This window comes from Muntiacus reevesi, chromosome 11, assembly GCF_963930625.1.
Source record: "Muntiacus reevesi chromosome 11, mMunRee1.1, whole genome shotgun sequence".
NCBI lineage: Eukaryota > Metazoa > Chordata > Mammalia > Artiodactyla > Cervidae > Muntiacus > Muntiacus reevesi.
Window position 1 is genome coordinate 45,884,714 of NC_089259.1, and position 13,741 is coordinate 45,898,454.

Below are 13,741 nucleotides of genomic sequence, written 5' to 3' on the forward strand. Positions count from 1 at the left end.
ATGATTTTACTAAACAAGTGTCTCTTTCGAGAACAGTAAGAAATTAATTCTCAGCTAACATCAACAGGGGAAAAGTGAAGGAGGCTACACTTTTTTTAAAAAACTGCACACATGTTGAGAAAAACAAAATTAACCAGATAGATGTTATATTTCAACAAATGTTTTCAACAATCACCCAGTTGCTTTATACTCTGATGTTCTCATTAAATCAAAACTGTTCAACTGAAATGGTTATGTTTAAAAGATGTTCATATCATTTTTATGATCACTCCTGAAAATTTCGGGCAAAATACATTATATAAACTACTTTTCGTAATGTACTCTAAATAGGATGACATAAAGCTTAGCTGAAGAACCACTATAATCAAAAGGCCAGAGAATGAAAATGTGAGACAGGCAGAAATAGCAGGAGAGAGATAGAGGTGGAGAGAAAGAAAAAATCATTTAGACACACAAGTGAGCCTCAACAGATTTTGGTTGAAATATTGAATAGTGTCACTGAATATCACATTTACCTTTAACTCTAAAAGGAAATTATGTAGGGCACTTTTGTGCCCAAAGGAAAGACAATATACTTTTATGTTTACTTAGAATTTTTTATTTTTAAACAGGATATTGTGACTTTTTTCTATTTCTTCCAGTCAATGTGACATCATCATCCAAGGCCCAGGTCAAAGGTCACTTCACAAGCGAAGTCTTCTATGGCTCACATCAACTCCCTAGGAGTCACTAAATCACAGCATTAATCATATCAAGATTGTAATAACTTATTTGCCTTTTCCTGAGATGATGTAACCCTGAAATCAGGGTCTAAATATAATTTGTCTTTGTAGCCCAATAACTAACAAATAACAGAGTCTATGATTACTAAACCCATTCACACTACAGCATAGATGTGCCGGTTAATTTTATACGTCCATATAGTTACTGTGAAAGTTAAATGAGAAAAAATGCTAAAGGATTTGCATACCGTCTGCTAGCTACTATGTTGTCATTAAAATAGTCATTTTCATCATTTTATATCATGTTACACATGATTGTAATTTTACACATTACAATTGTGTCAGTTTGACTTTAGGAAAATCTGCTTTTCAGGTCAGAAACTGTGTATGTATTATTTCCTTTGACTGAAGAAATGCTGGGATATACTCACGTAGCTGGGGGTACCTATTTTATAGTTCAGCTTCTGGTTTCAGGGTCTAACTAGGGATTTCCAAACTGTTACTCTGTGTTGATAAGAAATAGGATATATCTGGCTTTCTCTTGGAGGAAATAAAATCCTGAGCTGACTGGGTATGCCGCAGTTAGTTGGTGCAGCATTTGTTTGTTTCACTCACAGAATGCTGACAGCTTATTTTATATTAGTGAGAATTCTCCAGAGAAATGGAATAGGAGATATATACACACACACATATATATGTGTGTATGTATGCATGTATATGTGTGTCTATACATATACGGCATGTGTACCACACGGCAGGTATATGATATATGTGTATGTATGGCAGGTTTTTGGTAAAGAATCCACCTGCCAATGCAGGACACACAAGAAACAGAGGTTCGATTTCTGGGTGGTGAAGATTCCCTGGAGTAGGATGGCACCTGGATGGCACCCCACTCCAGTAGTCTCATCTGAAAACTTCCATGGGCAGAGGAGCCTGGCAGGCGACAGTCCATGGGGCCGCAAAGAATTGGACATGAGTAAGCACCTGAACACAAAACATCTACATATGAGATATATGAATTACTGTAATAATTGGCTCATGTGATTATGCAGGCTGAGAAGTCCCATGATCTGCATCTACAAGCTGGAGACTGGGAAATCTAGTGGTATAATTCCAGTCCAAGTCCAAAGGCCTGGGAACCAAGGGAGCGGATCACGTGAATCCAAGTCCAAGGCCAGGAGAAGGCTAATATCCCAGCTGAAGCAGCTAAGAAGGGACTAATCCCTTCCTTCCTCCACTTTTGTTTTATTCAGGCCCCTCAACAGATTAGATGATGCCCACCACACTCGGCAGGGCCATCTGCTTTTTGAGTCCACTGGTTGAAATGCCAACCTCACCTAGAAATATTCTCCAAGATATACCCAGAAGTAATACTGTATGTGGGCACCCTGTGGCCTAGTCAAGTTGACATACAAACTTATCCATCACAGCTGGCTCCGGTCCGAAACGGTTGGTGCCCCTACCCACAATACCACCTGCCACCCTGGAAACTACTGGCCCCATTCAAAGATGGGTAAAAACCAGAGACGGGCCACAAGGAAACTGTGCATAAAAGTAGCAAATATCAAAAGCAAGACAGAGAGGGAAGACAGAGGCCAATGAAGAACAAACATCATAAGAAGAACTACCCAAGGAAACAGATGAAGAATTTAAATAACACTTCACAGACCCAATAATAACAGTAATAATTTAAACAAACGGCTCTTGCGTTAAGAAAAAATAATGTTCAGGAAAGAAGTACAAGGGCCCAAATAATAAAATACAAGATACCTGAATCAGATGAAAATAAATGGACAGGGTTATAAAATACTACAGAGATGAAAAGCCACTTTAGAAACTAAAAAATAACAAAGAATTTTGCTGAAAATATAGCAAGAAAAAATATTGAATGAGAATGAACACTCAAGTGAAATAAAAAAGTTAAAGATGATACAAAAAACCAAGGAGAAATGTTATAGCTATCTTCAGAGTTAATAAAGAAGAGAACAAAAGGAAAAGATACCTTCAGTTCATGGAATTCTCCAGGCCAGAACACTGGAGTGGGTAGCGTTTCCCTTCTCTGGGGGATCTTCCCAACCCAGGAATTGAACCTAGGTCTCCCACATAGAGGGGGAATTCTTTACCAGCTAAGCCACAAAGGAAGCCCAGTATTTAAATATGAGGACATAAAAAGAGAGTCTGCTTCTCAGAGTTAAATGGCAAGATCCAAGAAAAACTGATACAGAATGAGAAAAAAATGAGGAGAAAAACTGATGAAGTTACTGAACGTCTTTCTAGCTTACTAAAAATAATCCATGGACATCTGAACAAAAAGCAAAACAAGAACAAGTGCAAAGATCAGTTTGCTTCAGGCTTCACAGTGACACCAAATGCCAGATGACAATAAAGCAGTGTTTCCATATTTCTGAGAAAAAGAAGAATTCAGACTAAATAGTTTTGATAACTATAGTTAGCAATCAGAAAATAAATATTAATAACCTAAATTTTAAGAAGACAGTAAGAGAAGAAAAGAAAAGCAAGTTAAAAAGAAATGTCATTAATCTACCCATCTTTCATAGCAGAAATCAAAAGATGTTCTTTAGAGTTAAATTCAGTCATTAAAAAAGACAAAAATACCAGAATTCAAAGCAGTTTATTTATTTATTATTTATTTTTGGTCTTTCTCTTAATTTTCAAGTAATAGCATCACTTTGGTGAAAGGATATTAACTTAAAAATAGTAAATTCTTTGGTTTAAACCCAGTTTCTAAATATTCCATTACATCAGAAGCAAACAAAAAATAACTCTACATTAGAAGCAAAATATAAATATGGTCTTACTTTTGCAAAACCATCTCTATTTTCTTGTATATATGTACACACAGATGCTGTCAATAATGCTCACCAAATGCCAACAAGTATGAAGCAAGGAAGTGATGGGGCTTTGTATGCTGTAGTGTTTTTTAAATGAGTAATGCATCATCTTTTCAAATAATAAAGCTTTTATCCTACTTCAATAATGGCACAATCTTTCTCATATCCCTGTATGTCATTTTGTTCTTATACCCCAGGTCTAAGAAACTAGACAGTGAAGAGTTAAGGGACTTGACAGGAGAATGACCTTACAAAAGATGATATTTTAATAAATATGAGATACACCTATTAGTTTGGATCATTATCAAATTTACTGATTAGGCTCAAGAAAGAAACTTTCAATATAACTAGTATGCATGGAAACAGGATGAACTTCCACATGCAGTAAGAAATTGCACAGAGTACTCAAGATACAGTGCTAAAGTAACCAACCAACTCTTATGGAAGAAAGCCATATATCAAGCACATGTTAGACTCGATGACCTTCATGGGTACTCTCAGTTCTTAAAATACTTGACTTTGATGTGACATCATACAAGAAAGTCATGAATCTCTGTCTTATCCTATATAAATAAGAGTATCAAGCGCCACCCACACCTTTAGGACTCTACAGCTCTGAATTATTTTCACAAATATGTAGCATTTCCTTTCACCCCTATTACAACTCTTGAAATAGGCAGGACAGGTGTTATTTTTCCACATTGCAGTTCAGATAAATAAAATTCAGAAAGACGTCACTGCCCCAAGATACTACAGACAAAGAACTGCAGAGCAAGACCTCACTTTTTCTGATTCCATATTTACGGTCCAGGTGACTACCTAAATGCAGAGTAGCCCAGTGCTGACAATACATTTCACTTATATCAACCTGGGCTTTCTCAACAATTATGCCATCTTAGCTCAAACTGGGAGAAAAGACTGGCTTGTTGCTGGTACAGTTTTCTACTTTGTGTGAAGATCGTCTTGAAACTTTATGGAAAAGAAATTTAAAGTAACCACATTATACCTGTCCATTGCTATGAAACAAAATTTTGGCAGGGAATTAAAACTTTCTCAGAAAAGTGTGCTCTTGTCCTCTTGCTTTCCAAACGTATCCACTGCCAACACTGGAGCAAAAGTTTGAACATGAATTCTGATAAGCCGGACTAATGTATACACATGCATATGTTCTGGACACCTGCTCTGAACCAGCTGCTCAGAGTACTGGGCAACATACTGAAATGGCTGGAAAACAGTGAAGCAAAGTCAGGTCTGTGGAGTCAGGTCCGCAAACATTTACAATGAGAGAAACTGCTATATGTTAAAGAGCTTATAGACCAGGTTTTATGCTGATATATGTGTGAGTAGAGATTAATGGTAACTGGAATCTTTTTAGAATTTATTTAATATTATCTAATGGCAGATGGTATAGGGACAAAAAAGAATTTAAAAACTGACTAAAGAATTTAATATGAATTTATATTAATATATTTTATATAAATATATATTTATACACTATATATATTTATATTTATACATTATTGATTCATTGATGGAAAAGGGAAAAAAAGACTGCTTCTAGAAGACTCTTGATATGGCCACAAAAGAAATTTTATAAATGCTATTCAGGCAGTTTAAATGTTAGAACCTAAGCAGAAAGACACATATATTCTGTAGCTCTGGCAAGATTTTATCACCACTGGCAAACTGGAAACATACAAAATAGTTTTAAGAGCCATATTCAAATCCCTTTTCAATTATGTAGACAGTGGAAATGTTGCATCCACTGCTGACATTTTAAAAACGTCATCTTAAAACTGACCTTGGGAATATATGTGAAATATAGAAAAGATAAATTTCCAAACTGCAATTTTCTCTCTGAATCAGACCTTATGAAAACTAACACCACCTGATCCAAGCAGGTTTAAAAACAAGTATCAATGAATTTGTTCTAAAGCCTCTATAACTGAAAGCACAGATGTAAAAACATAAAAAACAGCAGATAAATAATGTAATTCATTGGGACAAACACGTTAAGTGAAATACTCACTGTGCCTCCCTCTATAAAGACTTCTGAACTCATGACTTATGAGCTATGAGGCATGATCATTTAGAATGAATCACACATAATATATTATAGCTAATCAAGAGAGTATCTTCAGTTTATCCTCAGGGTAAGTATTAATACAATGATTCTTTTTGCCATCATCCTCAGTTGTCATAAAATTAGTTATACAACAATGACACTGTCAAAATGTATAAACGTACAAAACTTAACTGATCCATTCAAACATTAAAATAACTGAACAAAAACATAAATGCAGTATTAAATTCATATATAAGGAAAGTGATAACTTCTTGTATGACAATGAGTAAAGATTTTCATGTTGACAGAGGAATGAGCTGAGACTGTTTGAATTTACATTTGCCCATTTGTCTTAGGAGTATAGAAAACTGTTTATCTTTACATTATAAATGCAATTATCAGTAGTTGCTGGAGTTAGCTCATCACCAGCTCATAAGAGCCAACTGTTAAATTTTAAGAATCTTGCAAGTTCTTTTTTAAACCACTGAAACCGGTGGGAATATTTACACCATGCAAACTGACAAACACTTCAGATCAGGCCTTCACATCCAAAGCCCTAGAGTCAGTTTACAAACACACCACTAATCCACATACAAGTAAGTACACAGTACAATCAGTTCTTACAAAGTTAATTCATCTATATAGGTAATAATGAGCTCATAAAAAAGAACATTACCACACACCCAGAAATCTCCCTTGTTATCATCTCTGAACTGATACTCCCTTTTAGAGTATTTTCCAGAAACAAATATTACAAAGGAGAAATTTTAGCAAGGGAGGAAAAAGGCACTTTTTTTCTTTTTTAAAGATTTCATATACAAGTGAGATCACACAGTATTTGCATCTGTCTTTATTTCAGCTAGTATAATGCCTTCAAGGTCCATCCATGTTGTCATAAATAGTAGGATTTCCTCGTTTTAATGACTGACTAACACTCCATTATATGTGTTTATATATATACATACATATGTATACACACACACCCCACATCCTATTTACCCATTCATCTGTTGACACACACAGAGGTTGTTTCAATATCTTGGTTGCTATAAATAATGCTGCAATGATCATGGGGGTGCAAATATCTTTTGTTAAGTGTTTTTATTACCTTTAGATATTTCTCTAGAAGTGGAACTGCTGAATTACATGGTAGTTGGTCTTAATTTCTTGAGGATCTTCCATAAAATTTCCATAGTGACTGCACCAATTAACAACCCTACCAACCAGCGCACACATCCTTTTTCTCTGCATCCACATCAGCATTATCTCTTCTCTCTTTAATTATGGTCATTCTAAAAGGTGTGTGATGTTTTATCACTGTAGTTTTAATTTGCATTCCCCTAAATGATATTCAGCATGTTTTTATGAACCCGGCTGTTGATACATCTTCTTTGGAGAAATGTCATATTCAGACTTTTGACCATTTATTTGGTTATTTGGGGTTTTCTTTTTCTATTGAGTAACAAGTGTACATTATATTTTTGGATATTACACCCTTCCTCATCAGATATATAGTTTGCAAATTTTTTTTTTCCATTCTGTAGGTTGTCTTTACACTTTTTGATGGTTTCCTATGGTGAAGAAACTTTTTAGTTTGATATAATCCCATTTGTTTATTTTGTTGTTTGTACTTTAGGTGTCATATCCAAAACATTAGCAAGATCTATGTCAAGAAATTTTGTTCCTATGTTTTCTTATAGGAGCTTCTTTGTCTCAAGTCTTACATTTAAGTCTGTAATTAATTGATTCAACATTTATGACAGGTGTAAGATATGGGTCCAATTTCATTCTTTCACACATGAAAATCTAAGTATCATAACACCATTTATTGAAGAGACCATCTTCTCCATTGAGTATTCTTGGTTCCCCTGTCAAATATTAGTTGATCACATATGCTTGGGTTTATTTCTGGGCTCTCGATTCTGTTCCACCGGTCTATTTGCTGGTTTCTGTTCTATGAGTGTCATGCTGTTTTGATGACTATAACTTTACAGTATAACTTGGAATCAGAAAGAATAATGTGAGACCACCCCCCTGCTTTTTCTTTCTCCATATTTCTTTGGCTATTCTAGGTCTTCTGTGGTTCCATATGAATTTCAGAAATTTTTTCCAGTTTTATAAAATATGTCACTGGAATCTTGATATGGAATGCACTGAATCTATGGATGGCTTTCAGTAATATTAACATTTTAACAGTATTAATTCTTCCAATCCATAAACATGAGGTACTTCTCCATTTAGTTGTCTTCTTCCATTTCTTTCATTCATGTCATGTGGTTTACAGCACAGAGATCTTTCACTTCCTAAGTTAAATTTATACCTAAGTATTTTATTGTGTTTGATGCTACTGTGAAAAGAAAGTGCAAGTGAAGATGTTCAGTCGCGTCCAACTCTTTGCGACCCCATGGACTGTAGTCCACCAGGCTCCTCCATCCATGGAATTTTCCAGGCAAGAATACTGGAGTGGGTTGCCATTTCATTCTCCAGGGGATGTTCCCAACCCAGGGATCAAACCTGGGTCTCCCACATTGCAGGCAGATACTTTATCGTCTGAGCCACCAGGGAAGCCCTCGATGCTGCTCTAAGTGGAATCAATTTATTTCTTTTTCAGAAATTTTGTTGCTTACAGAAATGCCACTGAATTTTATATATGCTGATATTGCATCTTGCAACTTTAATGAATTCACTGATCATCTATCAGTCTTTTGGTTGAGTCTTTAAAATTTTCTCTATATAAAATCAAAGCATCTGCAAATAAAGACAATTTTACATGTTCCTTTCCAATTCAGGTAACTTTTATTTCTTTATCTTACATGATTGCTCTAGCTAGGACTTCCAGTATTATACTAGATGTAAGCAGTAAGAGTGGGCACTCTTGACTTATTTGTAATCTTAGAGGAAAAGCTTTGAACTTTCAACACTGAGCATGATGTTAGCTGTGGGCCTGTCATATATGGCCTTTATTGAGATATGTTCCTTCTAGATCTAATTTGTTAACATTTCTTATCATGAATGGATGCTGAGTTGGAAGAAGGCAATTTCAAGTGAAAGATATAATCTGGAAAACCATATTTAAGTAGCACCATCTCCCCAGGTGGCCCTAGTGGTAAAGAATCCACCTGCCAATACAGAAGACTTAAGAGACCTGGGTTTGATCCCTGGGTAGGAAAGATCCCCTGGAGATGGGAATGGCAAATGACTCCAGTATTCTTGCCTGGAGAATTCCATGAACAGAGGGTATGGTGGGCTAGAGTCCATGGTGTCACAGAGTCGGACACAAGTGAAGCAACTTAGCATGCATACACATGAAGGTGAGCTGGCAGAAAGACATAATGTACATTTATGTGAAAGTAGCAGGAGCAATGGAAGGAGGAAAGCATGAAATTGTATGTGCTGTGAGGCTATATAGGGTTATGAGTCACTTGCCTCTGAACCAGACTTTATGAAATGGAAATGGTTTAACATATTGTCATTTTCTTAGCATTAATGTGTGATTTTTGTATTACAACAAGTATGCAGTACAAGGTAAATTTAAATAAATACCACAAAGTGATAGCCAGCACTTGATAACTATTGAAATTCATGGCATTTTTTTTTTTTTTTACCACCCTCCAATTTATACCTGAACTTTGCTATGAAAAAGCCAAAGTTAAAAGCCTCTCATTGTCATCCTATCCTATCCCTGAAGAAAGCCAAGACTGCAGGTGCAGAGAGGACAGCATTTGACAGCAATCAGATGCCATCCAGGGCTGAGATGAATATCATGCTTGTGGTAGGAAAATCTGGCTTTTTTTTTTTTTTTTGTCCCAGTGATCAGTTTCAATTTTCTAATTATCATTTTAAAGCTGATTCTTAAAACAGTTTTGGTTCTGGAAACTGATGATAGCTTGACTTGCACAAAAAAGTCTAGCTTCTTTGTAATTTTTTTATAATTAGGGGTTTAAAAAAAATTACACTTTATAAACAGATGAATGTGTCTAAGCATTGACCTTTGCCTCATAGGCAAAGCAGTGCACTAATGAAAATAATTGCCCCAAGTTAATATTCAAAATAGGACTGCCACTGCAATTATACAATTTGACTAACCAACCTTTATTGTTTTCCTCTTCATATGGATATTCATTCATCCATTTGTTTCTAGAGTCACATTGATCCTGAAAGAAAAGCAGGCAAAAACTTAATGAGAACTGCTAAGGGGTTAATATCTAAAATATATAAATAGTTCATACAACTCAACATCAAAAACACAAGTAGCCCAATTAAAAATGGGCAGAAGATCTGAGTAGACACTTTCCAAAGAGGACATTCAGGTAACAACAGGCTCATGAAAAGGTGCTAATCACCAGGGAAATGTAAATTAAAAACCACAATAAAATATCACCTCATACCTGTTAGCATGACTATCATCAAAAAGAAAACAAATAACAAATGTTGGCAAGTGGAGAAAAGGGAACCCTTGTATACTGTTGGTGGGAATGTACATTGGTACAGACAATAGGTTCCTCAAAAAACTAAAATTAGATCTACCACATGACCCAGTAAATGCACTCCAGGATATATCCCAAAACAAAACAACAAAAAAAAAACACTAACTCAAAAAGATACATGAACCCCAAAGTTCCCAGCAGCACTATTTATAATAATGCAAATAAATGCAAAGATAAGGACGCAATCTGAATGACCATCAACAGAAGAAAGGATAAAGAAGATGTGGTAGACATATACAACGAAAAACTACTGAGCCATAAAGAATGGAATGTTGCCATTTTTACAACATGGATGAACTTGAAGGGTATTATGCTTAGTGAAATACGTCAGACAGAGAAAGACTGGGTGATATCACTTACATGTGCAATCTAAATAATACAACAACCTAGTGAAGATAAAAAAGCAGCAGACTCACCGATAAAGGGAACAAACTAGTGGTTATCAGTGTGGAGAGGGAAGTAGGGAGAGACAAGTAGTGGTACGGGATTAAGAAGTATAAACTATTATTATAAAATAAGCTACAAGGATATGTTGTATGACACAGGGAATACAGACAAAACTTTATAACTATAAATGGAGTGTAACCTTTAAAAGCTGGGATTCGCTATACTGTATACCGGTAACTTGTATAATATTGCACTTCAGCTATACTTCAATTTTAAAAAAATGATTTAAAAAATGTTGCACACGTTGGTAACATTCTGCCATTGGAGGAAAGAAAAAATCTTGAGTCTGCAATTTTTTTAAGCTCTTGATTAGTGGAGTGACATAATAAAAGTGATCACTGAAAAACGGTTTTGGCTTTTGCCTCCTCTTTAACAGCCATGGAAAGGCAAAATTGGAGAAGTGCAGAAACAGAGGCAGGACTCCAACTATGACACTACTGACAGATCCTGGGCACAAGGTATGAAAATCTGCATAATGATAAAGGAGGGAGAGAAGAAAAAGAGGGATGAAACAGGGAGAGAAGGGCAGGGGTAAAATGGCAGAAACTGGTTTAAAAGCAAAGTGAATATCCGAAAGAGAAGACACAAATGTTTCAGCTGAAGTAGCTGGCTCCATTATTCTTAGTAACTAAGAGACTGGTAAAGAAACATTGTTTTCCAGAGGAAATTGTCTCCTTTCACCTCTTTATAGCTGATACAAATGTGCAGAATAATTAACATGAATACTTGTTGGTGACTCCATCTTGGCCAATACTCAAGTAACTTTTTAAAAATTGATCTGAGTTAAAATATGTCACTACTTAAAAATTAAACAAACATAAAGTAAATATTTATGTTGCCTCTAAAAGCTTCCAAATCCCCAAGACAATGTGGATCTCAGCAAACAAGAATTAAATATCGCTGGACTGGAGAGTTTCGATTACAATACACCATTTGCCCCATTTGGATACATCTCAAAAGTCCTCCTATTTATTCTCTCTCAGTATTATGTAACTTGCTTCAGAATTTCCATTTCACAAGGCAAAATTTTTTTTGGCATTCAGTTAAGCCAGCTTATTAGGCACAGTTCATTTTTTTTTTTTTCACTTGGAATTACACTCAGAGGGGATACGCCTTAGAGTTTTTAAGCAGTACCCATTCTGTGCCAATGCCTACACAGGCAGTATCCAGCCATGTCTCCTTTGCATGTGTTTCCACGCATCTGAGCAGAAAATGTGTGGAAACTCATAAAGCCTTAAAAGAAATATATCAGAATGTATATGTTTCATGGGCTTGGTCTGGAAGATGAAGTGGCCTTTAATTTCATTCCAGTTTTAAATCAATCAATTGATCAAGCAATGACTCTTTCTTCCTCCTGCCCTATCTCCTTTCATCTCTCCCTCTAGATTATAAAGATATGCCTCTTCTGACTCAAACACACATCCCCTAATATACTGTACAGTTTTCACCACTACCAGAAGTGCCACTAAGAAGCAACAGAACATAAATGCAATATTTTAATATGACAATGACAAACAAATATTCTCCTGAAATTCAGAGGATAATTCTGTTTTATATCATGAAATCATAATGGGCTATCCCTTGAAAGATATTCCTTGCTCTAGAAGTTATCTAGAACACCATGTTTCTATCAAATACATCTTGTCCTTTCTAAGTCTTCAAAACCTGTTTCAATCCATCAATTGCAACTTCTCAGCAGGATGTATCAGGTACTTCAAAACTCACTGCAAGCTGACATTCTGGTTCTATAACTTTTTCACACTTTAATAAACTACGAACATTTTGACATGACATTCAACTCATTAATGCTTTACCTCCAAATTCATAGTACTCCATTATAAAGATACAGGATTATTTACGCCCTCATTCTTGTCTAGTAGTTTACAATGTTTTATTATTACTGACAATACACATCCTTCTGTGTAAATCATGTACATCGGGACCTCTGCCAGCCTGAAGGATGCCTTTGGGAAACTAGAAAGGATGCCGGCTCTGGGAAAACATAGACTCATCTGGAGGTGGGGCCTGGCCAGGGAAGCCCAGTGTAGTATTTACCCCTCGGCCAGGAATCCATATCTGACACCACTGAACTCAGCTGGCCTGATGTGCACCTTTAATTACTGCCTTAGAATACAGTCACAGAAGGATCGTTCCTGGATTAGAGTAATATAAGCTTTTTTCAGCCTTTCAAAATATATTACTCAACTTGCTTTTTATATAGGCTAGCTTCCGTGGTGGCTCAGATGGTAAGGTGTCTGCCTGCATTGAGGGAGACCTGAGTTCGAACCCTGGGTTGGGAAGATCCCCTGGAGAAGGAAATGGCAACCTACTCCAGTACCCTTGCCTGGAAAATCCCATGGACAGAGGAGTCTGGTAGGCTACAGTCCATGGGGTCGCAAAGAGTCGGACACGACCGAGAAACATCACTTTCACACCAATTTATATTCCCACGAGCAGAAGCAGCACATGCTGACCCAGTTCTACTACCATCCACTTCCCAGCACACAGCCCACTGCCCTGCAAGCTTTATGAGATTAATAAAGGTTTGCCAAATGAGTAAGAGAAGCTAAGGATGAAGAAAGAAAAAGAAACTCCTTATATCAAGTGTGTGGATATTTCTTAACCAAGGAATTTGCATGCATGCGTGCTCAGTCATGTCCAACTCTGTGACCCCACAGACTGCCAGCCTCCTCTGTCCATGGGATTTTCCAGGTAAGAATAACTGGAGTGGGTTGCCATTTCCTCCTCCAGGGGATCTTCCCGATCCAGGGATGGAAGCTATATCTACTGTGTCTCCTGTACTGCAGGCGGATTCTTTAATGCTGAGCCACTGGGGAAGTCCAAACAAGGAACTAAGGCCTTAACTACATAATTTGTACTTTTTATATGCAATTAAGCTACATACTACAATAAACATTCAATTTTGTGAGTTATACATAAGGTAAATTATACATTTTTACAGCATTAGGGGACTGACCAAGTATCCTAATGATAGTATTTGTTCTGAAGCCAGTTCTGCAAGCTGAGCACATCAACAATTTTAAGATCCATTTGACAGTGATGATCAGAGGTTAATTTCATATGCAAAGTAACAAGTCAGATAGTGGTAGGGTCCTTACAAAACCCCTGAATTAGACTCAAATGTTGTGGCATGGCTCTTTGCAG

General features: G+C 36.3%; 1 protein-coding gene across 4 annotated transcripts in view; it reads right to left on the reverse strand.

Annotated features, from left to right (window-relative positions):
• Window positions 1-13,741, reverse strand: part of KLF12 (KLF transcription factor 12) — a 516,718-nt gene that overhangs the window by 341,633 nt on the left and 161,344 nt on the right. For all 4 annotated transcript variants that reach the window (XR_010658478.1, XM_065901722.1, XM_065901723.1 and 1 more), the window contains exon 2: window positions 9,733-9,796. Coding sequence is in view for 3 of the 4 variants with exons in the window: in XM_065901722.1 (XP_065757794.1) it covers window positions 9,733-9,765 (33 nt within the window). In the remaining variant the exon portion in view is untranslated. The remainder of the gene's footprint in view (window positions 1-9,732; window positions 9,797-13,741) is intronic.